This window comes from Melanerpes formicivorus, unplaced genomic scaffold (assembly GCF_026170545.1).
Source record: "Melanerpes formicivorus ecotype bairdi unplaced genomic scaffold, bMelFor1.0.p_v2 SCAF_22, whole genome shotgun sequence".
NCBI classification, from domain to species: domain Eukaryota; kingdom Metazoa; phylum Chordata; class Aves; order Piciformes; family Picidae; genus Melanerpes; species Melanerpes formicivorus.
In genome coordinates this window covers 4,123,489-4,150,606 of record NW_027142374.1, presented here as the reverse complement: position 1 = coordinate 4,150,606, position 27,118 = coordinate 4,123,489, and the positions used below count along the sequence as shown (strand labels likewise).

Sequence of the window (27,118 nt, the reverse complement as noted above, 5' to 3'; positions counted from 1 at the left end):
CACCCTCAATCCCAGTGCCTCCATCCCATTCTCAGTGCCACCACCCCCAATCCCAGTGCCTCCATCCCATTCTCAGTACCACCACCCCCATTCCCAGTGCCTCCATCCCATTCTCAGCACCACCACCCCCAATCCCAGTGCCTCCATCCCATTCTCAGTGCCACCACCCCTAGTCCCAGTTCCTCCATCCCATTCTCAGTGCCACCACCCCTAGTCCCAGTGCCTCCATCCCATTCTCAGTACCACCACCCCCATTCCCAGTGCCTCCATCCCATTCTCAGTGCTACCACCCCCAGTTCCTCCATCCCATTCTCAGCACCACCACCCCCAATCCCAGTGCCTCCATCCCATTCTCAACACCACCACCCCCATTCCCAGTGCCTCCATCCCATTCTCAGTGCCACCACCCCTAGTCCCAGTTCCTCCATCCCATTCTCAGTGCTACCACCCCCAATCCCAGTGCCTCCATCCCATTCTCAGTGCCACCACCCCCATTCCCAGTGCCTCCATCCCATTCTCAACACCACCACCCCCATTCCCAGTGCCTCCATCCCATTCTCAGTGCCACCACCCCCATTCCCAGTGCCTCCATCCCATTCTCAGTGCCACCACCCCTAGTCCCAGTGCCTCCATCCCATTCTCAGTGCCACCACCCCTAGTCCCAGTGCCTCCATCCCATTCTCAGTGCCACCACCCCTAGTCCCAGTGCCTCCATCCCATTCTCAGCACCACCACCCCCATTCCCAGTGCCTCCATCCCATTCTCAGCACCACCACCCCCAATCCCAGTGCCTCCATCCCATTCTCAGTGCCACCACCCCTAGTCCCAGTTCCTCCATCCCATTCTCAGTGCCACCACCCCTAGTCCCAGTGCCTCCATCCCATTCTCAGTACCACCACCCCCATTCCCAGTGCCTCCATCCCATTCTCAGTGCTACCACCCCCAGTTCCTCCATCCCATTCTCAGCACCACCACCCCCAATCCCAGTGCCTCCATCCCATTCTCAACACCACCACCCCCATTCCCAGTGCCTCCATCCCATTCTCAGTGCCACCACCCCTAGTCCCAGTTCCTCCATCCCATTCTCAGTGCTACCACCCCCAATCCCAGTGCCTCCATCCCATTCTCAGTGCCACCACCCCCATTCCCAGTGCCTCCATCCCATTCTCAACACCACCACCCCCATTCCCAGTGCCTCCATCCCATTCTCAGTGCCACCACCCCCATTCCCAGTGCCTCCATCCCATTCTCAGTGCCACCACCCCTAGTCCCAGTGCCTCCATCCCATTCTCAGTGCCACCACCCCTAGTCCCAGTGCCTCCATCCCATTCTCAGTGCCACCACCCCTAGTCCCAGTGCCTCCATCCCATTCTCAGCACCACCACCCCCATTCCCAGTGCCTCCATCCCATTCTCAGCACCACCACCCCCAATCCCAGTGCCTCCATCCCATTCTCAGTGCCGCCACCCCCAATCCCGGTGCTTCCATCCCTTGCCTAGTGCGACCCTCCGCCCCCGGTCCCTCTCCCCGTGGTGGGCGGTGCAAAGCGGAGCCGCCGCCCCTCGCCGTCGTCCCCTCCCCATTGTCCCCGCCCCGGGCCGGTGCCCGCCGCCGCCGCCGCGATCGGGCTCCGGTGGTGGGGGGGCAGCGGCAGCCGGGCCGGGCCGGGGCCATGGCCCCGCAGGAGCCCAACGCGGCCGGGCAGCTCCTGCGCTCCGACAGCGGCGGCTCCGAGGTTCCGATGCTACCGGAGGGTCCCGGGGAGCCCGGGCCCGGCGGCGGGGGGCGACGGCGGCGGCGGCACGGACGGTGCTGGGGCAGCGTGGCCCTGCTGGGGGTCCTGGCGCTGCAGGTGGCGTCCACCACCGGACTCTTCGTCTACTTCTCCATGGCCATCTCCAAGGTGAGACCCCCGAGACTCCCATCTCGCCACCGGGGTACCGGCCCCGGCCCCGGCCCCGGGGCGGAGGCAGCGCCGGGAGTGCCGGGGAGGGCTCTGCCCGCTCCCACCCTGCTCAGTGGGTTTCAGATGTGGAGGTGTGGGGTGATAGGGGGCTTGGAAACCGTCCCCAGGACCCCGGGAGCCCGGATCCAGATGTGGAAGTGGGGGGCACTGCTCTGAGCTCTGCCCGGAGCCATCGATCCAGAGCTGGAGGCGGGGAGGGTGCTGGACCCTGCGCCCAGGTTCCCTGGGAGCTCGGATGCAGATGTGGACGCGATGGGGAGAGGGGACAAGCACAGACTGTCCCCCAGTTACCCTGGGAGCCTAGGTGCAAATGCGGGGTGGGGACACTGCCCCGAGCTCCGTCTGGAAGCTGCGGATCCAGATGTGGGGTAGAGGGTCAGGGGTGTGAACGCTGCCCCCAGTTCCCCCCCCCCGGGAAGCCCCCAGTCCAGATGTGGGATGGGGGTGGAGACTGCTCCTGGCGCCGCCCATCCAGATGTGGAGTGAAGGTTCCTTTGTCCTGGGCTCCGCGGGGGGGGGGGGCCCTGCTCAGGGGTCCCGGCAGAGGCCAAAGCTTTGGAATGGGCTCAGGCTCCTTGTTCCTGCTTCATCTCTCCCCCACCCCATCCCACCATCACCATTCCCATCCCATCCTCACTCCACCAAGCCCCCCAGATCCTCCTCACCCCCTTTGTGAGGTGCTGGAAGGGGCCTGGTTGGGCTCCCCCCAACCCCATCCCAGCAGCTCCTGGGTGCTTGCTCCTTGTTTATCACCCCAAATAGCCACACTGGGATCCAGCCATTCCCACACTGTCAAACCAGACCCAAACTGGGATGGGCCTGATCCTGCTTACAGTTTCCCCACCCACACACTCCTCTCCTGCCTCAGAAGCTGACTCAGGCCTCCCAAGGAAGGGCAGAAGACCAAACTGGAGGGACCTTGGCCATGGGTAGAGGGAATCTGAGGTTCTCCAGGCAGCTCCGTGGTGGTGCCACCAAGAAGAGAGAGTCCTGTGGTGCTGAGCATCCCACAGCCCCAGCACAGAACTGGGGGAGGCCAAGGGAGAAGTGCTGCTCTGGAGTGTGATGCCATGGAGAGCATCCTCCAGCCCTCCCTGGGCTTTGTTTCTATCCCTGATCCCATGTGGATGGGATTGAGGAGAGGGCTGGGGGCTGGGAGTGCCACAGGAAGGAGCAGACCACTGAGAGTGCTCCCTCAGGCCTGGCTTCAGAGGGTGGGCACTGGTTTATGGTTAGAAAAGACCTCTAAGATGATGGAGTCCAACCATGAACCCAGCACTGCCAGGTCAATACCACAGCACCACATCTCCACAGCTCTGAAGTCCCTCCAGGGATGGGGACTCCAGCACTGCCCTGGGCAGCCTGGGAAGGGCCTTGACAACCCGCAAGGGCAAGAAAACATTCTTCATGTCCAAACTAAACATCCCCTGGGGCAACTTGAGGCCATTTCCTCCTGTCCTGGCACTTGTTCCTTGGGAGAAGAAACTGACCCTCACTTGGCTCTTTCCAGGGAGCTGTAGAGAAAGTCTCCCCCCTCAGCCTCCTTTCCTCCAGGCTGAACAACCCCAGATCTCTCATCAGCCCTGTTCTCCAGACCCATCCCCAGCTTTGTTGCCCTTCTCTGGACCTGCTGCAGCCTCTCACTGTCCTTCATGGAGTGAGGGATCCAAACCTGAGATGTGTCCTGGGAGGATGATCCCTGTCCTGGTCCTGCTGGCCACTCTATTGCTGATCCAAGCCAGGATGGTGCCACAGGGAAGGTGCCACCACCTTAGTGGGACCAGGCAGAGGAGGGCTGAGCCTGGTGACAGTGGCACACACCATCATTTGTGCCCCCAGCAGCCTGGAGCAGCTGCCCACACTAGCACTTGCCCTGCCCCAGCATGTACCAGTGTGGTAGAGCTTCACACCAACAGCCCCAGTGCCAGGGGATTTACTGGCCCCAGGCTTCCACCTACTCAGGCAAGCAGATCCTAACAAAGAGAACCCAGCCCAGGACAGCATTGCTGGTCTGTGATCAACCATCCCCAGCCATGAGGGCCACCACCTCAAGCCCTCTGTCCCATCTGCCAACCCATCTCCTAGTCACCATGCTGGTCCAGCTGCCCAGTGCTAGAGCAAAGAGCACAAAGAAACCACCAAGCACTCTTGATCTGACCTCCTGGAGCCTTGCTGCTGATATTGACCCCAGCTGTGAGGACAGGCTGCTGCTAGGCACAGTGGGTGCCCAAAACTGGGACTGTGGCTGGTGGGTGAGTCTGGTGAGGGCTTGAAGCAAGCAGGGACATGGGTGAAGTGCAGGGAGCTGGAGGTGGCCAAGCCCAGGGTGAAGATGTGGTTGAGCCCTTGCTGACAATATGACCAAGCCCCAAGTGATGATGGGACCAAGGCAAAGGACCCCTGAGTCCTGTCCTGGGATCTGGGAACACCCAAGGTGGTGAAGGTGGGACGGTCAAGGTGGCCAAGCTCACTCCCAGCTCCTGGCACACCAATGTCAGGACTGCTGTCCCATCTGTGCCTCAGTTTCCCCCAAGGTGTGCTGAGACCCTGCACCCAGGCATGCCTGTCCCTCACAGTGACACCAGAGCTAGAGCAGAGCTGGCTCACCCCAAGAGAGCTCAGGAAGGGGCAGCTCCACATGGAGTGAGGCTTCCCAGCCCAACCCACCAGCCAGCAGAGGCTGGAAAACATCTGAGATCCCCCAGGCTGATGCAGCACTGCTTGGGGACCCATCTGGCCAGCAGAGCTCAGCAGCTGGAGGGGCAGAACTTCAGGAGAACTTGTTGTGCAACCTCGGGTTAGCTCAGCAGCACTGGGGAAGCACAAAGAGCGTGGACCAGGCTGCCTGGGCACGTCCAGCCTGCAGCTGCAGCTCTGAAGCAAGCCTGGGAGGGCTTCCACTTCCCCAGGAGCCTCAGAGGATCACTTTGGTTGGAAGAGAGCTGTCAGATCATCCATCCTACCCTTACCCCAGCACTGTCACCACCAAACCATGTCCCTCAACATCACACATTCACACCTCTGAAACCCCTCCAGGAATGGGAGCTCCACCACTCCATTCTGGGCCAGGCACTGACAGCCCTCAAGGGCAAGAAGTTGTTCCTCATGGCCAACCTAAACCTCCCCTGGGCCAACTTGAGGCAGTTTCCCCTTGTCCTATCAACTTGCTGAAAGCCAAGGCTGGAGTTAGCTCCTTGAGGAGCCTCATACTCCCAGGGAATGAGGTGAAGAGATGGAGAGTGGGAAATCTGGGCTCTTACCTGGTGCTCTGCAGCTTGGTGAGGGTCTCTTGCCTCCTCTTCCTGCTTGGCACTAGAACTCCACGAAGGAAGCTGTCACACTACCAGAGCAGCTGGGATGAGCCAGACTAGCTTCTGCCAGGGATGACAGGAGGACAGGATAAGATTGAACCTCTTCAATACCCAACACCAGATTCATGACAGACCTTGACATCCCCCCAGTCTCCCGCCACCTGCCTCCAGCCACCAGCTCAGGAGACACAGTCAGGGTTTGCATCCCAGCAGTACCACCTGCTCAGTCCCAGCATGGTGGGGATTGGAAGGGACCTCTGGAGATCATCCAGAGGTCCATAAAGCAGGAGCACCCACAACAGGATCACAATGGCCAGCTGGGTTTGGAAGCTCTCCAGTGAAGGAGACTCCACAATTTCTCTGGGCAGCCTGCTCCAGGGCTCCAGCACCCAAGAAGTTTCTCCCAGCTCAGGGTTATTTATCCACCCCATGATGTGATCATCTCCTTCCAGCCCCCACTGCCTGCCCAGTTTGTTTGTGTTCCAGCTCAAGGCTCAGGCTCCAGGAAGCGTGGAGGAGCTGCGGTGCCTGCAGGTCATCAACCAGCAGCAGGAGGGCTCCAGCCTGGAGGAGCTCATCACCAATAAGTCCTGCCTCAAGCTGGCCAACACCATCAAAGCCTACGTGGCCACGGTGAGCTAGGACCCATCAGCTTCGAGGGAGGATGGGACAGCTGAGGGGAGAGCTGGGTGGGGAGACACCGGAGCAGGTTGCCCAGGGAGGTCATGGATGCCCCTTCCCTGGGCAGGTTGGATGAGGCTTTGAGCAACCTGGCCATCCCAGGGTGCTGGAACTAGATGGTGGTTTCCAACCCAGACCATGGTGTGAATGTGTTGACCTCCAGCTGCAAGGATGGGTTAAGAGGGGGTGGAAGAGTGGGGCTGGACACCGGGCAGCAAGAAGCTGATGGCCCTCGCAGCCAGGGAGGTCAAGGTGGTGGAGGCTTGGGAGAGCCGAGAGGAGCTGGGCTGCGGGGCTCTCCCCTTTCCCCTGTAACCACGGGCCTGTTCCTCTCTGGTGGCCCAGGTGACGGAGAACGCTGTCCGCAGGAGCGCGCTGAAGGGTGAGTCCCCCACGGCCACGTGCGGCCGGCTCGGCGTGGGGCCCGCGCTGCCAGCCGGCTGGGAGGGGCTGCTCACTCCCAGGGCAAACTCCACCGGCAGTGGGGCTGGGAGCTGCGGCGGGAGGGAGGGAGGGCAGGGACTGTCCCACCAGGCAGGTGAAGGGCACGCGTCCCATGGGAAGGGGTTGGAGGGACAGCCCCGTCTGTCCGGAGCGCACAGCGCCGGGGCCGCGGGGTTCAGCTCAGAGGTCTGGGTAATGAGTGACCAGGCACTGCCACCCTTCCTGAGGGGTCAGTAGGACATTCCCTGCCCTGCTTGCCCAGGCAGGACCTGCTCTGCCGGAGTGGGCCAGGTGTCCCCACACTCGCTCTCCGCTACAGCCCAGTGTCCCTTTCCTTGCAGAAGCCCAGAGGAGCTACCTGAACATCTCAGAGGGGCAGGTTCCTCCTAAAGCAGCTGGCAAGCCCTCGGCACATCTCACCCTCCGCCCACAGAGCCTGTCCCTGGACGGTGAGTGGGCACTGGGGGGGGTCTCTGAGGTGGGAACAGGGCAAAGATGTCACCTGACGGGGAGGGCACCAGGGTAGGATCATAGAATCACACAGGGTTGGAAGACATCTAGTCCAACCCCTCGCCATGGGCAGGCACACCTTCTACAAGACCAGGGTGCTCAACATACCCTTGAAGGTGAGGAGATGTTTCTCCTATCTGGCCCAAGACCACCTTCTTCACCCCTCCAAGCCAGGGAGATGTTCCTCCTCTCTATCCCAAGACCACCTTCTTCACCCCTCCGAGCCGGGGAGATGTTTCTCCTTCGCCCCTCCGAGCCAGGGAGATGTTTCTCCTTCGCCCCTCCGAGCCAGGGAGATGTTTCTCCTTCGCCCCTCCGAGCCAGGGAGATGCTTCTCCTTCGCCCCTCCGAGCCAGGGAGATGCTTCTCCTGCCCAGCCGGCGCCGGGTGAGGGCGGGAGGGAGCCGGAGCCTGCCGCTGCCGTTGCGGCGCCCCGGCCGGCGGCCGCCCTGCCCTGCACGACCTCTGCTTGCGCGCAGGGGGCTCGGGGCGCTTCGGGAACCTGTCGCAGTCGTGCCGGCACGCCATCGCCCGCTGGGAGCACAGCACCATCCACTGCCACCTGCAGAACCTCACCTACCGGGACGGGCGGCTGCGGGTCAACCAGCCGGGCAAGTACTACGTCTACTCCCAGATCTACTTCCGATACCCCGGCGAGGGGGCCGCCGGCGCCCCCCCGCACCTCTCGGCCCCGCAGCTGGTGCAGTGCATCAATTGGAAGACGTCCTACAGCCAGCCCATCCTCCTGCTCAAAGGGGTGGGCACCAAGTGCTGGGCTCCCGAGGCCAACTACGGCCTGCACGCTCTGTACCAAGGGGGACTCTTCGAGCTGAAGGCCGGGGACGAGCTCTTCGTCTCCGTCTCCTCCTTGTCCATCGACTACAACGACGCAGCCGCCAGCTACTTCGGGGCCTTCAGGCTCGACCTGTGAAGGCCACCTCCCACCTCCCTGCTGCTCCTGCCCATCCAAGGTTCTCCTGAGGAAGCAGCTTCTTGGAACAGGACGACAGTGGGATGGTTGTTGAGGTCGTGAGAGGACACTCATGGAGGAACCTGGCACAGGCTTGTTCCCCTGCGGGTGTTGTCCCTTGAGGTGAAGGGCAAGCTGGAGGAGAGGGCAAGGGCTGGTTGCCTGCAGATGCCACATAGATGTCACACAGGGTCCCACCATCCAGCCAGGAGGAAGCACATGAACCAGGCAGGGTCTCCAAGAACCTACAGGAGATACGGACACAGGGGTAGCATCACTTCCCTGCCTCACTGCTGGCACCGAACAGCTCCCTGCCACAGGAGAAGCACCAGGAGCCCATCTGCAGCCACAACACCAAGTGTCACCGCAGCAGGGTGGCCTTCTGCAGCTCTGACCCTAGGCCTGGCAGTCCTGGCCAGGCTGTGGGTGCTGGAGGGCTCCAAGCTGGGGGCGCTGGGTCAGCAGCGGGGGTGGCACGGCGCTGGCATCCTTGGGGCGAAACGCCAGGGGACGAGGCAGGCCCGGTTCTGGGAAGCAGCAAAGGAGTTTCGGTTCAGTGGGAAGCTGGAGGGATGCCAGCACCCAGGAGGGCAAAGAGCAGGACCGTGATGGTGGAGCAGTCCCCAGCCCGAGCGGCCGCACCCAGGCACACGCCCGAGAGGAGCCTTCTGCCCCAGCCGAGCTGCACAGGAACAGCCAGCCAGCAGCTTGCCCAGAAGGGGCTCACCACCCCCACCTCCCCTTTTCTTCTGACCAAGCATCTCCTTCCTTGGGGGTTTCTGGTCCTCCCAGCCCCATGGGAGCACCCACTGGCTCCCATCTCCAGCCCCACCGATGGTCACCCTGCAGGCTTTCAGCCCAGGGGTGGATCCTGCTGGGAGCAGGACAGGGCCCAGGAGCAAGCCCAACCCAGGGACACTGAAGGCTACAGTGGACACAGAAGGTGGGTTCAAGGTGGGCAGGCTGGCTTGGTGCATGGACACTGTGGTGACCACAGCCCCTTTGTAGTTACCTGTGCCCTTCCTGGATGTCCAGAGGCTGCTGGTGGGTACAGACAGACAGCAGGACAGGCTCCCATGGAGGATGTGGGCACAGCTGGCACAGCTGCTGGGGGGTCTCAGCCCTGGTTTCAATAAAGCCTCTACTCCAGCACGGGTCCTGCACATCTGCCTCAGCATCTGGGGCTTGGAGAAGCCTTGGTGCTCTGCAAACTGGGCATGTGGAGGTCCAGGCTGGTTCCCACAGGCGCACCTGGGCACCCCCACTCTGTCCCCTTTGTACCCTGCAAGGGGGGCAGAGTGAGGGGCAGCTTCCCTTCAGCTGTTTCCAGCGTCCCCACCACTCCTGCCACCCCACTGACACTGGTGGTGCTGAGGTGCTGCTGGTGGCACTGGAGCAGCCTGGGTGTGATGCCAGAGCTCCTGGTTGTGATTCCAGACCTTCCTGGTGCAATGCCAGAGCCTCTGGTGCCAAGGTAGCCTCCAGGAAGGAGCTGCTGTGGTTCCCAGGAGCTCTCCCTGGCCCCGAGAGCTGCAGATGGAGCCCAGTGAAGGCCACAGGCAGTAACTAGGTCCTGCCTCACCTTGCACCCCCCAGGTCCCACAGGGTTCCCTCCCACCTCCCCTCACAGACCCCCAGGGCATTTCCAGGGAAACATGCTCCTGACTCCTAGCCTGGTGCCAGGAGAGGAATCTCCCCTGGGACCAGGGGCAGCTCCATCGAAAGCTCCACCACCAGGACCTGAGCTTGGCCCCACTCCTCCTCCCCTCTGCTCTCAGGGCTACATCCTGCCCAGCTGCCCCCAGAGGTCCCAGCATTGCTCCTGCTCTCTCCACTTTGGGGTTGCCAAGCCCAGCTCAAGGCATGGCCAAATCCCAGGGTGCTAAGCTGGGCTTGTTCCTCACCCCACCATGGCCAGGCTGGGGTTGCTCCTTGGTCCCACCATCCATCCCACAGCTTCCCAGGCCTGAGTCCCCTCTCTGTACCCTTGGCTAGGAGCTGGTGCCCCATATCTCCAGCCATTGGCCAGTGCCCTTCAGCAGCCTCTAGCTCCTGCACCCTCTAGCTCCAGAATCCCTCTCAAGGGACAAGGTGTGGCCTCATCACCTTGCACCAGCCCCAAACACGTGGGGCAGTTTTCCCAGCTCATCCCAAGCCTCCCAGCTGGAGAGCACTGGGGTCACCATCCTGCTGGAGTAGCATGGCTGCCCCCCACTTCAGGCAGGGTTGCAGGGGTCCTGCTCCCCTCCAGGCCACTCCAACCTTGGCTGAGGTTCCACAGCCCCATGGAGGGGACCAAGAACACCACCAATACAACCCAAGAACATGGACACCCCCCCATGATACCACTCAGTAATGACCCCCCAACACGCTGGGCCCCACAAAGCCTTCCCTTCCCAGACCACCTTGGAAATGATCCCTTTTTAATTCCACTGCTGGTTGTTCTTCCTCCTCCTTTCTCCACCCCCTTTGGCAACCAGCAATGAGAACCAGGCTCCCCAAATCCCAGCTCATCCCAGCTCTTTGGCAGCAGCTGTGGGAGCTCAGGGTGGAATTGGACAACCTGGAGCTGTGTGAACCAGAGCAGATGGTTCGAAGTCGGTCTTTGAAAGGATCCCTCTCTAGTTCCACTGCTGGTTGTTCCTCCTCCTGCTTTTTCAAGCCCTGTGGCGACCAGCAATGAGAACCAGGCTCCCCAAATCCCAGCTCATCCCAGCTCTTTGGCAGCAGCCGTGGGAGCTCGGGGTGGAATTGGACAACCTGGAGCACAGATGGCTCAAAGGTTGCCTTTGAAGCAGAGTTCACAGCAGCCCCGGGGCGGCGGAGCGGGGCGGAGGCTGCCGCTGCCCAGCAGGAGCAGGAGGTGGTGGAGTGCAGGTAGAGCAGCTCCTGGCGTGAGCTGGAGGAGCCAGGCTCGGTGCCAGCCAGGCTCTGCTTTCCTGGAAGGGAGAAGACTCGTGGGTGGATGTGTTTGGAGAAGACAACCCCCACCAGCTCCAGGCCCACGGCCAAGTCTGGTGAGAGCCAAGCGGCACCAGGAGATGAGACGCAGGATGGGGAGGGGGGAAGGGTTGGCAGGCTGGCAGGGGACTCTCAAGGTCCCAGCTGCAGCTTCTGCAGGTTGAAGTGGAAGCAGCAGCAAGCGTGGCTGGAGCCAAACCCCCGGGGTGCCCATGGAGCCAGGCCCAGGAGAAGCTCCTGCTCCAGCACATCCCAGCCCAGCCCTGCAGGAATGTGTCTGCTTTCGTTCCCACGGGCACGGGGATGGATCCAGGGATGGGGCCTCCACCACATCTCTGGGCACTGTAGGAACCTGCAGCAGCAAAGCTCACAGAAGAAGCTTTTGTCCACCAAGACCTCCCCCAGGGTGGATTTCTGGTGGCACAGACACCACCCAGGCAAGACCCCGAGCCACCCGTTGCCACACCTTCTCTTGGAGACATCCCAAACCCATTGTGATCCTGGGCAAGCTGCTGTGGGCAGCACTGCTTTGGCAGGGGGGTTGGACTGGATGATCTCCAGAGGTCCCTTCCAACCTGGGATGGCTACACCTCAGAGCCCTGTGTGTCTGAACATGGCACCTTTGGCACGAGCAGGTCCCACACCCTCCCCATGACCTCACTCGTCGGCTGCCTGTGGAGGTTGCTTTGCTCTGCTGAGATTCCTTCCCTGCAGCTGCTGGGTTCCTGCCCCGCCTGGAGGAACCTGTGGCTTCAGGGAAGAGGATCAGAGCTCAGCCTGGCTGCCAGCAACCAAAGTGTTCAGCAAATGTTTGCTTTTCCCATGCCAAGGCAGCATGGGGTAGCCTGAAGGCTTCAGGGCTGCCTGGTGGCTGCCAGCCCCACCTCCATCAAACACAGAATCACCTGGTTGGAAGGGACCTGCAGGGCACAGAGCCACAGAGTTGTTTGGGTTGGAAAAGACCTCTAAGATTGAGTCCAACCATCAACCCAACAGCACCATGGCCATTAAACCCTGTCCCCAAGTGCCACATCCACACCTTTCTTGAAGCCCTCCAGGGATGGGGACTCCACCACAGCCCTGGGCAGCCTGCTCCAATCATTTAGTCCAACCTAACATCTCCCTGTGCACAACTCACAGGCCATGTCCCTAAGGTCCTCATCCAGATGTACTTTAAACATCTCCAGGGATGGAGACTCCACCACAGCCCTGGGCTGCCAGGGCCCAGTGCCTGAGGACCCTTTCAATCAAGGAGTTGTTCCTCATGTCCAACCTGAGTCTCCTCTTGTCCTATTACTTGCCCCTGGGGAGGAGAGTCCATCCCCAAGCCAGCTCCAACCTCCTTTCAGGGAGCTGTAGAAAGCCAGGTCTCCCCTCAGCTTCCTTGTCTCCATGCTGAACAAGCCCAGGTCCCTCAGAACACATCAAAACCAACCCCAGAGCACACAAAACCGAAAGTTCCAGCTGCTGAAAGCCTCATCCCTGCCAGGTGCCACCTCGTGGCCTCTCCTCCTGCTGTGAAAGCAGCGGTGGTGGGGTGGAGAAGTGGGGGTGGGACACGACTGCCACTCTAATAAACATTTCCAGGTTGACCTCATCTCACTGGCTGGGTCACACACAGCTTCCTTGTAGTGCCTGCCACGGGACCTTCTTATCTCCACTCTCTGCTCCCAGCCAGCCAAGGGCGTTCACAGCCCCAACTGGACTGCCCTTTGTCTCCAAGAACATTCCAGGGATGAAGTCTCCTCTTTTGTCCTCCTCCCACCCCTCCTCCTCTTGTTAACCAGCTCATCACTGCCTCCCAGCTCTTTGTTCCTCCAAACAAGACTTTGTTTTACTCCAGGCTCGGGAGAAGTTCAGGGTGGGAAGGAGGAAATCCACCCTCAGAACCAAGTCACCACCCCAGGAAACCTTGGCTTGGGATGTTGTAAATCAAGGCAGTGAGCTGAGGGCTGGGACCTCACTGGGGCACGGAGACAGCCAGCACCACTCTGCTCTGGGGACACCTCCCTGGCCACCCCAGCTCTCCACCAAGCCTTGGAGCCCCTTACTGCCAAGCAAAACAGCACAGCTAAAGAGAGCAACTGGTGAGGCACTGGAATGGGTTGCCCAGAGAAGTTGTAGACACCTCACCCCAGAAGCATTGAAGAGCAGGTTGGATGAAGCCTTAACCTGATCTGGTGGGAGCTGTCCCAGCCTGTGGCAGTGGGGTTGGAAGGTCCCTTTCCAACTCAAACCATTCCTGATGCCATGACACTGGCAGGGTGGAAAGGGATGGTGTTGGACATCATGCAGGGACAGAGAAGATGAGGTGAGCAGCAGAGTGGAGGTGAGAGCCCACTGGCCCCACACCTCATGGAAACCCAGACTGGTTTGGGTGGGAAGGGACCTTCAAAGCTCATCCAGTCCAACCCCCCTGCAGTCAGCAGGGACCTCTGCAGGCTGCTCAGAGCCACAGTCAACCTGACCTGCAATGGTGCCAGGCATGGGGCATCTCCCACCTCTCTGGGCAGCCTGGGCCAGGCTCTCACCACCCTCAGTGTCAAACACTTCTCCCTCCTTTCCAGTCTGAATCTCCTTCTTTAAGTTCAAACCATCACTCCTTGTCCTGTCACAACAGGCTCTGTTAAAAGCCTGTCCCCAGCTTTCTGATCAGCCCCTTGAAGTCCTGGAAGGCCACCAGAAGGTGTCCCTGGAGCCTTCTCTTTCCCAGGCTGAACAACCCCAACTCTCTCAGCCTCACATTGGGCTGTGGGAAGCACCAAATCCAGGTCCCAACTCCCACCTGCCCTCCAGGAGGCTAATGGCCAGAGCAGGCTCCCCAGTGACACAGACAGATGGGACTTCACCACCCCCTCCAGCAGGTCTCTGCCCTTTTCTGGGTGGGGGTAAAGGGGAAAGTGCCCCACAGCCACCTCCTCACACAGAGCATCACCCCTGGAGTGTGGAGGTCTCAGGAATGGATGGAAAAGGCACTTGCAGGAGCATCAACCCCGGGCTTATCTCTGACTGCTCAGCCCCCAGCCTGGGTGGCCTCCATCGACCCTCCATCCATCAACCCTCCTCCGGCCAGGCTCCAGCTGGGACTTATTCAACCAGCTGGTCGCTGGAGAGAAACCCCCGGGCTCCTCCTGCAGTCACTCTGAAGGTAGAACACCAGGAAAAGCAAGAGCAGGACAAAGACAAAACCCCCACACAGCAGCTTGAGCTGACCCAGGCAGGGGAGACCTCCCCTTCCCAGCCCCTGGGGACATCCAGTTAAACTGGAGCGTGGGCTGTGCCCTGCACCCAGGTTCTGAGGGAACTTGGGTTTGTAGGAACTTAGTCAAAGCAAAGAGCTCCCTGCTCCAAGGAGACAGCTCATGGACCTCCTGCTCCAAGGACACACCAGTTCCCCCCCTGGAAAGCAGGAGCCTCCAGAGCCCCCAGCTCCCTGGGCAAGGCACTGATCCCAGTCAGGAGTTATCAATCCATGCCCACATCACCCCTCACACCCTGGGCACAGCAGGTCACTGACACAACAGAGGCCAACAGGTGGTTCTGCTCCACAGGAGGAGCAGGAGAAAGGTGGAAATAAATGGGAAGGGAATGGGAAGGGAATGGGAAGGGAATGGGAAGGGGACAGAACAGAATTAACCAGGTTGGAAAAGAACTTTGAGATCATCAAGTCCAACCTACCACCCAGCACCATCTAATCAACTAAACCATGGCACCAAGCACCCCATCCAGTCTCTTCCTAGACACCTCCAGGGATGGTGACTCCAGCACCTCCCTGGGCAGCCCATCCCAAGGGGCAATCATCTGCCTGTGAGCGACACCACGATGAACATCCCCAGCCTCCAAAAGCATTGTTCTACCTCCTCAACTCCAGTAAACAGTCACAGCTTTATTGACAGGAAAATAATTGGCTAAGATCTGGGGCAGGGACTCGAGGAGCACAGAGGTGGAGCAGGTCCCCCCTGGTCTGGAAGGGTTTTATTGCATAGTTGTGGGCCAGAGGAGCCGGAGCGGTGTCCACCCCCCCCAGCGGGAATCCAGGCCTGAGGAGAGCAGCAGGGACCAGCACAGGAATCCATGAAAGCATCCTGGGCATGGGGCTCTCCAGTGGGACATCCTGGGCCATCTAAGACACTGCTGGAGGAGGAAGAGGTCACTTGTGCAACATCCAAGGCGAGGGGGGCAGCCTGGGGAGGGCGGGCAAGGCAGGGCAATAACTTAGGGCTGGATTGTGGGTGGCATCTCAATCACATGCTGGGGGGAACTCAAGGAGAAGACATCCCCAGCACCACCTGCAGAAGGGATGGATAATGGTGAGGACATCAGGGTTGGTCCCTCTGCCCCTCCTTGGGGCTCTCCTGGCAAGGCAGTGGCAGGAGTTAAGGTACATTCACAGGTGAACCAAAATCAACTTCTTCCCAAGCAGAAACTGGGCCCAGTTTAAAGAAAAGTGATCCTGGGGGCTGGGGGAGTGCTTGGGGTTGGGGGGCAGGAGGGGTTAGGGCTTTTGGGGGCAAAACACCCTCAGGCAGCCAATAGTTTGGCTTGAGGAGGTTCTAACTATTACCCAGTGGCTCCCTGGGAATGCAGCACCCCTGAGTGAGGCCCACATCCTCCTGCCACCACCCCAACACCATGTGCAAAAAATCAGCCTTTCTCCTGCAGCATTCCTGAAGGCCAGACCTTGGCCACCAGAGGTCAAACAAAACAAGGAGAGGAGGTACAATTGAAGAGCATTCTTGCTTTTACTCCTCCCTGGAACCTCTCTCCAACTCAACTTCATCAAAGCAATGTAAATCAAGGTCCTTTTGCTCTTCTCTAATCTTCTTTAGAAGCTCCACAGAGGATGTAGTGCAATTGGTTATCTGGTAGAAAAACAAACAAACAAACAATTGTCCTCTTCAGCTCCTCAGTGGGAGGAAAGGCTGAGAACAGTCCCATGGTCTCCAGAAAAACAGGGGAGAAGATCCCAGGGTCTTCTAGAAGTGTCTCTCTTGTCTCGAGCACAACAGCAGCTCCTGGGCTGCCTTCAGTTGAAGAGGATGGAGTCTGGGTCCTGGTTGGCCAGCTGTGCAATGTGCTTCAGGACGTCCTTTTTGGTGATGATCCCCAGCAGCTTCCTGGGGAAGGAAGACAGCTTTTAGTGGATCACCTGCCCCAGAAGGCACCTCTACTGCTCCACTGAAGTGGCATCACGGAGCAGCACATGGTGAGACACTGGAACAGGCTGTCCAGGGAGGTCATGGATGCCTCAGAATCACCAAGGTTGGATGAGACCTCAAAGATCACCACAGACCCCATGACTAAACCATGGCACTAAGTGCCACATCCAATCCCCTCTTGAACACCTCCAGGGAGGTATTCAAGGCCAGGCTGGATGAGGCCTTGAGCAACCTGGGCTAGTGGGAGGTGTCCCTGCCCATGGCAGAGGGGTTGGAACTGAAGGATCTTGAAGGTCCCTTCCCACCCAAACCATTCTGTGAGTCTCTGAGTCACTGCCATTCCACACAAGGTATAGTGCTCAACAGACTCCATCAGCACTTGACAGCAAAACAGGTAAGGAACCCTCAAATCCCAGCATGCTGGAGGGAGGAAAAGACCTCATCCAGTCCAAACCCCTGCTCAAGCAGGGTCACCCACAGGACCTTGCCCAGGATCACAATGGCCAGCTGGGTTTGGAAGCTCGCCAGAGGAAGACTGTCCACAACCTCTCTGGGCACCCTGCTGCAGGGCTCCAGCACCTTCATGCCAAAGTAGTTTCTCCTCCTGTTCAGGTGGAACCTCCTGGGTTCCAGTTTGTGTCCATTGCCCCTTGTCCTGTCCCTGGACACCAGGTAACAAAGGCTCCAGCTGATGCTGATGGCAGGACAAGGGGTGGACTCAAACAAGTTTGAACTCAAAGAAGGAGATTCAGTCTGGAGAGAAGGAAGAAATGTTTGACACTGCTGGTGGTGAGAGCCTGGCCCAGGCTGCCCAGAGAGGTGGGAGATGCCCCATCCCTGCACCACTGCTGGTCAGGCTGTTTGGGGCTCTGAGCAACCTGTTCTAGTTGCAGATGTCCCTGCTGGGTGCAAGGAGCTTTGAAGGTCCCTTCTCACCCAAACCACTGCAGGACTCTGTTCTGTGCTCAGTGCTCTGCAGGTCAGTGGCAGGTGACAAGGCTCTGCCTGAGGCCCTGCGAACAGCACCCCTGAGGGCCACTGGGCAGCACCCCTGAGGGCCACCGGGCAGCACCCCTGAGGGCCACCGGGCAGCACCCCCGAGGGCCGGCCGGCAGCACCCCTGAGAGCCGGCCGGCAGCACCCCCGAGGGCCGGCCGGCAGCACCCCTGAGGCCCGGCCGGTCCTTACCCGTTGTGGGTGACCAGGCACTGGCGCAGCCCCAGCTTGCGGAAGATGTCCACCACGATCTCCATGGGCGTTTGGTCGGTCACCGTGAAGGGGCTGAGGTCCAGGATGCTCCTCAGCTTCAGCATGGAGGGGGAGCTCGGCGGCAGGGGAGGAGAGTGCTCGGTGAAATAAATGACGGAGGTGCTGACGATGCCGTCCTGCTTCTTCCGGGCGTTCTCTGGAGCAGGGAGGCGCCGATGAGGCATCACCGCCCCTCCTCCCGTCCCCAGCACAACAGCACTGCCTCCTCTCTCTGCCCACAAAGGGGAAGGCCTTAAAGCTCCACTCCTTCCCTCCCCCTGCTCTGTTCCCCGAGGTAACCAAGGGCCCAAGGGTGAAAGGTTTCCATCCTGCTTTCTGATCTCTACTGTGTGCCCTCCAAGGCCTCCAACATCTAAGGCTAGGGGCCCCCGGGCTCCAAGCAAGGCAAGGCTAGGGGGCCCCCGGGCTCCAAGCAAGGCAAGGCTAGGGGGCCCCCGGGCTCTATGCAAGGCAAGGCTAGGGGGCCCCCGGGCTCCAAGCAAGGCAAGGCTAGGGGGCCCCTGGGCTCCAAGCAAGGCAAGGCTAGGGGGCCCCTGGGCTCCAAGCAAGGCAAGGCTAGGGGGCCCCTGGGCTCCAAGCAAGGCAAGGCTAGGGGGCCCCCGGGCTCCAAGCTAGGCAAGGCTAGGGGGCCCCCGGGCTCCAAGCAAGGCAAGGCTAGGGGGCCCCCGGGCTCCAAGCTAGGCAAGGCTAGGGGGCCCCCGGGCTCCAAGCAAGGCAAGGCTAGGGGGCCCCTGGGCTCCAAGCAAGGCAAGGCTAGGGGGCCCCTGGGCTCCAAGCAAGGCAAGGCTAGGGGGCCCCCAGGCTCTATGCAAGGTAAGGCTAGGGGGCCCCCGGGCTCCAAGCAAGGCAAGGCTAGGGGGCCCCTGGGCTCCAAGCAAGGCAAGGCTAGGGGGCCCCCAGGCTCTATGCAAGGTAAGGCTAGGGGGCCCCCGGGCTCCAAGCAAGGCAAGGCTAGGGGGCCCCCAGGCTCCAAGCAAGGCAAGGCTAGGGGGCCCCCAGGCTCCAAGCTAGGCAAGGCTAGGGGGCCCCCAGGCTCCAAGCTAGGCAAGGCTAGGGGGCACCCAAGCAAGGCAAGGCTAGGGGGCACCCAGGCTCCAAGCTAGGCAAGGCTAGGGGGCCCCCGGGCTCCAAACAAGGCAAGGCTAGGGGGCACCCAGGCTCCAAGCTAGGCAAGGCTAGGGGGCACCCAAGCAAGGCAAGGCTAGGGGGCACCCAAGCAAGGCAAGGCTAGGGGGCCCCCGGGCTCTATGCAAGGTAGGGGCCCCCACTCTCCAAGGGTCAGGGTCACCAAGGATTAAGGCCAGGGATCTCCAAGGCCTCCCTCAGCTGCCCCTCCCAAGCCATACCCTAGAGCCTTCACCAGCTCTGTTTCCTGTCTCTGGGCCTGCACCACCCCCTCAGTGTCCCTCAGGGAGCGAGGGGCACCGCTGCCCAGGCGCCCCCTCTCCTCTCACCGATGGAAATGATGAGGTCTCTCCTGAGGACAAAGCCAACCAGCCTCTGGGACTCGCGGGACACCACCACGGGGTAGCCGCTGTAGGTGGTCTCGTTGACGATGGTCTCCACGTCCTCGACGGTCATGCTGTCCTGGGTGAGGACGGTGAGGGCAGGGTCGCTCCTCCGCGGCCTCATGACGTCCATGGCCAGGGTCTTGTGGGAGAACTCCTCCTTGGCCTCCAGGAAGGGGTAGCCGTTGAGGCGAATGTGGGCGTCGTAGATCCCCTCCCTCCCGATGGCGTCGGCCACCCACTTGCTGGTCATGGCCGCGGCCATCAGGGGAACGATGTACTCCAGGCCCCCGGTGAGCTCAAACATGATGACCACCAGCGACACCGTCATCCGGGTCACCCCGCCTGCAAGGCAGCGCAAGGAGACGCAGGAGGTCAACAGGAAGGTTTGGGAGGGGTCCAGGAGAGCTCTTCTGAGGCGCTCTACAGCTGTCCCCTGCCAGCTCAGCTGGAGGAATGAAGAATTAACCAGGATGGAAAAGACCCCAGAGATCATCCAGTCCAACCCAGCACCCAGCACCATCTGATCAACTAAACCATGGCACCAAGCACCCCATCCAGTCTCCTCCTAAACATCTCGAGGGATGGTGACTCCACCACCTCCCTGGGCAGCACATTCCAATGGCCAACCTCTCTTTCTGGGAAGAACTTCTTCCTAACCTCCAGCCTAAACCTCCCCTGGCACAGCTTGAGACTGTGTTCTCTTGTTCTGGTGCTGCTTGCCTGGGAGAAGAGACCAACCCCCTGCTACCTACAACTTCCCTTCAGGGAGTTGGAGAGAGCAAGAAGGTCTCCCCTGAGCCTCCCCTTCTCCAGGCTAAACAACCCCAGCTCCCTCAGCCTCTCCTCACAGGGCTGTGCTCCAGACCCCTCCCCACCTTTGTTGCCCTTCTCTGGACACCTTCCAGCAACTCAACATCCTTCCTAAACTGAGGGGCCCAGAACTGGACACAGGACTCAAGGTGTGGCCTAACCAGTGCTGAGTACAGGGGCACAATGACCTCCCTGCTCCTGCTGGCCACACTGTTCCTTTCCTGTCTGCAGAGGTGCCTGTATGAAGAGCTGACACCTGTCTTTGGCAAAAGAGCTTGAAATTGGCCCAAGGCAGAAGTTCCTGCTGGCCAAAGAGCTGCAACATCTTTCTTAAACTGAGAAGCCCAGGAGGTCTTCAGCCAACAAGTGGTTGCACTGCTGGGTGCCTACACCACACTCAGCATTGTGGTGGGGGCCAAAGGTGAGCAGAACACAATGCTGAAGCTCTCTGTCCCTTCCAGAACACCGTGCCATGGGCTACCCTACAGGGCTTCCTGATGGATTTTCCAGCTGCCCATTCAGGAGGCTCCCCCTGAAAGCCACAGTGTCCAGCAACAGGTTGGAGCTGGCAGAAGAACACAGCATGAAGAAGAACCCATCACATCCTACCACAAAGCTCCCCTGAGCTTCCTTTCAAGAATGTCCAAAGCTCTTGAGAGGACACCAGCACCTATGGACTGAGAGAGCCACAGTGGTGCTTCACTACACCCCTTCACACAGCCAAGCAAGAGCCAAAGCACAGCCTGGACCTCCAAAGCCACCTTGCTTACCTAGGCAGGCCGCGGCCCCAACCATGGCGTAGAGGCCGGGGGTGATGCAGTCCGCTCCCTGGCTGCACCAGCCGCTGAAGATGGCCCAGTCATGGTGGTAGAAGGCCAGCTGCTCCATGGCTACGCCCAGCAGCCGCCCAGCAATGGCACCCACGGCCATGCTGGGGATGAAGAGACCTGAGGGCACCTGTGGAAGCACACCAGTGACCACCCATGGCTCAGACACGGCACAGAACCCCCCAGGGCCAGCGGCGTGGGAAGGAACCCCTGGAGATCATCCAGGCCAACCCCTTGCTCAAGCAGGGCACCCTCAGCAGCTTGCCCAGGATCACAATGGCCAGCTGGGTTAGAACAGGATAGGATAGGATATAGGACAGAACAGGATAAGTTATAGGACAGAACAGGATAGGTTATAGGACAGAACAGGATAGGTTATAGGACAGAACAGGATAGGACAGGACAGAACTAACCAGGTTGGAAGAGACCTTTGAGGTCATCAAGTCCAACCTATCACCCAACACCATCTAATCAACTCAACCATGGCACCAAGCACCCCATCCAGTCTCTTCCTAAACACCTCCAGGGATGGTGAGTCCACCACCCCCCTGGGCAGCACATTCCAATGGCCAATCTCTCTTTCTGGGAAGAATTTCCTCCTAGCCCCCAGCCTAAACCTCCCCTGGCACAGCTTGAGCCTGTGTCCTCTTGTTCTGGTGCTGCTTGCCTGGGAGAAGAGACCAACCCCCACCTGGCTACAGCCTCCTTTGGAAGCTCTCCAGACAAAGAGATGCCACAACCTCTCTGGGCAGCCTGCTCCAGGGCTCCAGCAGCCTTAAATTACAGAAGTTCCTCCTCATGTTTAGATTGAGCTTCTTATGTAGAGCTTCTTCCATCACTAGTCTTTAAAACCACAGATGGAGTCCTGGATGCAGTACTGGGCTCACCAGTTCAGTAGAGACAGGCAACTGATGAAGAGAGTCCAGTGAAGGCTACAAAGATGCAGAGGGGCCTGGAGCATCTCTGTGTGGAGGGAAGGCTGAGAGCCCTGGGGCTGTTGAGCCTGGAGAAGAGCAGCCCCAGAGGGGATCTAAGCAATGCTCAGCAGGAGATAAAGGACCTGTGGGAACAAGAGGATGGGGCCAGGCTCTTCTCAGTGGTGCCCAGGGACAGAACAAGGGGCAATGGCCATAAATTGGAACCCAGGATGCTCCACCTGAACACAAAGAAAGGCTGCTGAAGCCCTGCAGCAGGCTGCCCAGAGAGGCTGTGGAGTCTCTCCCTGGAGAGCTTCCAACCCCAGCTGGCCATCGTGATCCTGGGCAAGCTGCTGTGGCTGCCCTCGCTTCAGCAGTGGGGACCAGACTGGATGATCTGCAGGGGTCCCTCCCACCACACTGGGATTTATGAGCATGACCTCACCTTCATGCCAAAAGTGAAGATGGTGATGAAGACCTTCATGAGCAGGGCCAAAGCCAGCTGCCACATGGCGGTGTAGACGCCGGGGCCAGCGGCTCTGTCGGGCAGGTCGTCCCCTTTGGTGCTGTTGAAATCGTTGGCGTACTCGCAGAGCTGGGAGGAGTCCAAGATGCCACAGTCGTTGAAGAGCTCAGAGATGAGCTCACTGGTGCTCATCCTGGTGTACTCGTTGGGGAAGGCCAGGACGGCCGTGATGGCCGTCACCACCAGCACCTCCAGCACCGGGTACTTGCCCAGCTTGGTGGTCTTGCGCCGCCTGCACCAGGCGATGTTGCTGCGAATGAAGAAGGCTCCCCAGAGCCCGCCGAATATCCCCAGCAGGATGAAGGGCACCAGCTCCAGCAGGTGCCAGGGCGTGTGGAACTCCACATAGAAGAGGACCAGGCGGCTGTTACCGAAGGGGTTGATGGAGCGCAGGGTGAAGGCGGCCACCAGAGCGGCAAAGAAGGACCTCCAGAGCGTCTTGAGGGGGAAGTAGTAACTGACCTACAGGGGAGCGCAAAGAGTGGGTCACCTGGGCGCTTGCCACCCTCCTTCCCCTCCAGCCCCGCACCCCAGGCTTTGCTCTGAGCTCCAGAAGGGGAAAATGACCAGGATGGGTCCTGGCCTGCCTATCTCCAGTGCCCTCTATGGTCCCTGAGGCGGAGGTGACATCCTGGGACAACAGCAGCTGTCACACGCCAGCTGTGAGCTCAGACCAGAGACTTGATAGCCAAGAGTGCTCGGCAGCAGGAGTGTCCAACAGCATGTGCCACAGCTGCCACCACAGCCACTGCTCAGCTCAGCAGAACCAGCCCAGCCCTCCTCTGAGCTAAGCCCCAGAGCCAGCAGCGTGATCCACCACGTCCGGATCAAGAGGACAAGGATTAGAAGCTCTTTGTGATGAAGAGGGGTTTGATAAACAAGGCTTGGAAGCTTCCTGAGAACAAAAGGCATTTGACAGAAGCTCCTTGAGAAGGGGTCAGGTGAAGGTCAGAAGCTTTTTGAGAAGGAGTGTGATCAGGAGGGATTGGAAGGTCCTTGTGGAGGAAAGAGATTTAACAGATAAGGATGGGAAGCTCCTCCAGGAGAACAGGGGGTTGACAGACAGGGTTTGAAAGCTCCTTGTAGAAGAAAAGGAGCCAGTTTGACCCAGGCAGCCTGCCACAGAGCTGTCAGGAGGGAGTGGACACCTGGAGGCAGGAGAGAAGCTGTGGCTGTGAGCAGTCAGCTTGGCTGAGCACGGAGACACTGAGAGGCTCATTGCAAAGCCGTGGCTGAAGATGATCCAAACGACATTCTCCGGTGTGGGTGAGAATTACCTGGAGCCCCAGCCTGCTGTGAGCCTGCTTGGGCCTTGCAAACACCACCAACCAACCAAGAGGGTCTCTCCTCTCCACACCCAAGGCGTTGGGAGGGGGCTGCATGTCTAAAGCAGCAGGGAAGCAGCTGGCCCAGAGCCAAGAGCAAGCGCTGCTGTTACCTCTTCCAGGCTGAAGAGCACTCCGCCGATCGGCGCCCCGAAGGCCACAGACACACCAGCAGCTGCTGCTGCTGACAGAACCTAGGGGGCAAAGCAGACATGTCCAGCTCCCCTGCCAAACCTCTGCCCTTCTGCTGCTTGTCTTTACCTCAATTTGGACATTTTTTTTATCTCCAGGGAGTGCAGAGTCAGCCAGGAGCTGACCTGGGTTAGGCAGCAGGGCAAAAGGAGTTCCCTCAGCAGAAGGGCTGCAAGGAGCCACCAAAGCATTGGGGTTCATAGGATGGTTTGGGTTGGAAGGGACCTTCAAGATCTAGTTCCAACCCCCTGCTGTGGACAGGGACACTCCCACTAGACCAGGTTGCTCTAAGCCTCATCCAGCCTGGTCTTAAATACCTCCAGGGATAAAGCATCCACAGCTTCTCTGGGCAACTTGTTCCAGTGTCTCACCACCCTCAGAGTAAAGAGCTTCTGCCTAAGGTCCAACCCAGATCACCCCTGCTCTAGTTTCAAACCACTGCCCCTCATCCTGGCACCACAAGCCAAGATGAGGAAATGCTGCCCCAGGGCAGGTTTAGGTTGGACACGAGGACCAATTTCTTGCCCTTGAGGGTTGTCAAGGCCTGGCCCAGGCTGCCCAGGGCAGTGGTGAATTCCCCATCCCTGGAGGGGGAGCCATGATGGAGATGTGGTGCTGAGGGCCATGGTTTGGTGGTGCCCTGGCAGTGCTGGGGGTCACCAGACCTCTTCCAACCAAAAGGACTCTGTGAGTCATTTATTGTCCCGCAGCACTTGGAGATGGATGCTCTACAGGCACACACACACACACTAAACCACGTCCTGAAGCACAGCAAGAGCTGTGCCAAAAGACACCAATTTGCAGCCAGAGCACAGCCCCAGCCCCAGCAGTGTCCCCACCCCACCTCAGCAGCTGGCCCACGCCGGTGTCCCTCCGTACCTCCCTGCGCTTGGCTTCGTTCTTGCGGTACTTGGTGAAGAGGTGACACAGGATGTTCCCACAGCAGCAGGCCACGTGCACCAGGGGCCCCTCTTTGCCCAGGCTCAGCCCAGAGGACACTGCCAGCACTAAGGTGATGGTTTTGATGATCAGGGTCCACTTGCCCAGGTAGCCTCTAATGATGAAACCACTTAAGATAGTTTTGATCTGGAAGTCAAGCACACAAAGCTCTACAGGCTTTCAGTCAAGCCCCTCATCAGAGCTCCTGCCTGGTCAGGCTGCCCTCAGCTCTCCCCCACAGCTTCCAGAGCCCTCTCCAGCTATCAGAAGTAGAGGTGGGCAAGAGATCCTTCTGTGTAAAGATAAAGAGAGCTGTCTGAGTCCTTCCCCTGCTGAGGAACAACCTGAGGCTGGTTTTGGAGGCTCTCACACAAACAGCGCTTTTGAAAGCACCTCCTGCTGGAAACCCCACCTGACATGCTTCAGGAAGACTTTGGCAGGGGGAGGAAAACACCTGAAGCCCAAGAAATGATCAGCCCTGAGCAGGACTGGATGGATGCTGGGTCCCCATGCCACCTCCCAGAGCCCAGCCCACTCCCATTCTCACTCACCTCTGGGATCCCCGAGCCGCAGGCGTAAGGAGCAAAGCCCTTGACGAGCAGCACGGCGAGGAGGGAGAAGAGCAAGGCCCAGACAACGTACATTATGTAGTTGAGAATGTAGGCAAAGGCCCCCTGGAAGACAGAAAAAGTGCCTCCAGTTGGATGATGTCAGCTGAGATCCCACCAAAGCTGCATGCTGAAGCAAGCAGGCAGGGGCTGTGAGGGCTCCAAGCCCTACAGTGGTCAACGGTTGGACTCGGTGAGCCCCTCAAGGTCTATGTTTCCATAAGCCAGATGGATAGGGCCTGGAGCAACCTGCCCAAGAATGCACCTCTGCTGCTCCACTGAAGTGGCATCATGGAGCAAGACATGGTGAGACACTGGAACAGGCTGTCCAGGGAGGTCATGGATGCCTCAGAATCACCAAGGTTGGATGAGACCTCAAAGGACATCAAGTCCAACCTGTCACCACAGACCTCGTGACCAAACCATGGCACCAAGTGCCACATCCAATCCCCTCTTGAACACCTCCAGGGAGGTGTTCAAGGCCAGGCTGGATAAGGCCTTGAGCAACCTGGGCTAGTGGGAGGTTTCCCTGTCCATGGCAGGGGGGTTGGAACTGCATGATCTTTAGGGTCCCTTCCAAGCAACCCAAAGCAGTCTGTGGATCTATGAATGAGCAGATCACAGTGAAGAGAGCTACCCAGAGCAGCCAAAAATGAGGAGCACAGGGCCTGAGGTTCCAAGGCCAAGTGACACATGGTGGGTAATGAGGCATGAACCAATGCTATCTCCAAGGTCACTGCATTAAACAGCAAATGAGCTACAGCAGTAGGCTGGTACTGGGATGAGGGTTGTCCTAGTCATGTGGGCAGCTCCACTGGCCAGAGCCACCAGAGCCACACCACTTGAGCTCATCCAGCACTGAAATTTCCCCATGGGCAAAATGTCCTCCAGGCAGCAACCCCAGACACATGACTAAGACACCTTTTGGTTTCTCCCAGCCCCTCCAAAGACAGGGATGCTGGAGCCAGGTGGAGGTCAGGCTCTTCTCCCAAGGAAGGCACAGGGCAAGAGGAAACAGCCTCAAGTTGCCCCAGGAGAGGTTTAAGTTGGACATGAGAAACGATTTCTTGCCCTTGAGGGCTGTCAAGGCCCTTCCCAGGATGCCCAGGGCAGTGCTGGAGTCCCCATCCCTGGAGGGGTTTCAAAGCCATGCTGGAGATGTGGTGCTGAAGGACATGGCTTGGTGGTGACCTGGCAGTGTCAGGTTAAGGGTTGGACTCCACAATCTGAAGAGTCTCTTCCAATCCAAATGATTCCACGGTCCTATGAGCAATGTGTGTGCTCCTTTACACCCCTGAAGACCCCAGGGGGGAAGGTGAAACCACCTAGAGCTGGTCCTTCTGGCCCACACATCCCACAGGGGACAACAGAGGCTGTGGAAATGGGCCATGGAGGCGCACATCACCTCTCCATGGCCGAGGATCAGCTGGGACCAGCTCATCCACTCGGGACACTTGTCCCTGTCGGTGAAGGTCGTGTTGGATTTCCAGCAGCAGTGCTCATGGTTGAACCAGAAGCCTGCCAAGCAGACTCCCTCCTTCAGATCGGTCATCCAGTGGGCAGAGATGTCGATCAGACCTGCCAAGGACCCTGGGGGAAAGGAGGAGGAGAGGAATGGTCAATAATCACCTCGTGGAGACCCAAACTTCTGCAGGTTGCACCTCTTATTCTGTAGAAAGCTAAAAAAGACCTCCTCTAGTTCATGCTGCAAGGTGTCCAGGGAAGGGCAATGAGGCTGGGGAGGGGTCCAGAGCACAGCCCTGTGAGGAGAGGCTGAGGGAGCTGGGGTTGTTTAGCCTGGAGAAGAGAAGGCTCAGAGGAGACCTTCTTGCTCTCTACAACTACCTGAAGGGAGGTAATATCCAGGAGGGGGTTGGTCTCTTCTCCCAGGCAAGCAGCACCAGAAGAAGAGGACACAGTCTCAAGCTGTGCCAGGGGAGGTTTAGGCTGGAGGTTAGGAAGAAGTTCTTCATGGAAAGAGAGATTGGCCACTGGAATGTGCTGCCCAGGGAGGTGGTGGAGTCACCATCCCTGGAGGTATCATAGTATCAGTCAGGGCTGGAAGGGACCACAGGGATCATCTAGTTCCAACCCCCCTGCCATGGGCAGGGACACCCCACACTAGATCAGGCTGGTGTTTAGGATGAGACTGGATGGGGCACTTGGTGCCATGGTTTAGTTGATTAGATGGT

The 27,118-nt window shown here is 59.4% G+C and overlaps 2 protein-coding genes across 9 annotated transcripts in view; one reads left to right on the top strand and one right to left on the bottom strand.

Annotated features, from left to right (window-relative positions):
* Window positions 1-1,604: 1,604 nt before the first annotated feature.
* Window positions 1,605-10,314, top strand: LOC137447913 (tumor necrosis factor ligand superfamily member 10-like). The gene is made up of 5 exons (XM_068151905.1): window positions 1,605-1,903; window positions 5,764-5,910; window positions 6,304-6,340; window positions 6,744-6,851; window positions 7,392-10,314. Exons 1-5 carry the CDS (start codon window positions 1,673-1,675, stop codon window positions 7,841-7,843), a joined length of 975 nt encoding a protein of 324 aa, XP_068008006.1. The 5' UTR covers window positions 1,605-1,672; the 3' UTR covers window positions 7,844-10,314.
* Window positions 10,315-14,709: 4,395 nt separating this feature from the next.
* Window positions 14,710-27,118, bottom strand: part of LOC137447911 (H(+)/Cl(-) exchange transporter 5) — a 34,569-nt gene continuing 22,160 nt past the window's right edge. For all 8 annotated transcript variants that reach the window (XM_068151896.1, XM_068151897.1, XM_068151898.1 and 5 more), the window contains 9 exons: window positions 26,332-26,516; window positions 24,870-24,992; window positions 24,259-24,465; window positions 23,301-23,381; window positions 21,782-22,324; window positions 20,363-20,549; window positions 18,726-19,124; window positions 17,191-17,407; window positions 14,710-15,960 (listed from right to left, as the gene is read on the bottom strand). In XM_068151896.1, coding sequence (XP_068007997.1) covers window positions 15,870-15,960; window positions 17,191-17,407; window positions 18,726-19,124; window positions 20,363-20,549; window positions 21,782-22,324; window positions 23,301-23,381; window positions 24,259-24,465; window positions 24,870-24,992; window positions 26,332-26,516 — 2,033 coding nt within the window. In that variant the 3' untranslated portion in view covers window positions 14,710-15,869. The remainder of the gene's footprint in view (window positions 15,961-17,190; window positions 17,408-18,725; window positions 19,125-20,362; window positions 20,550-21,781; window positions 22,325-23,300; window positions 23,382-24,258; window positions 24,466-24,869; window positions 24,993-26,331; window positions 26,517-27,118) is intronic.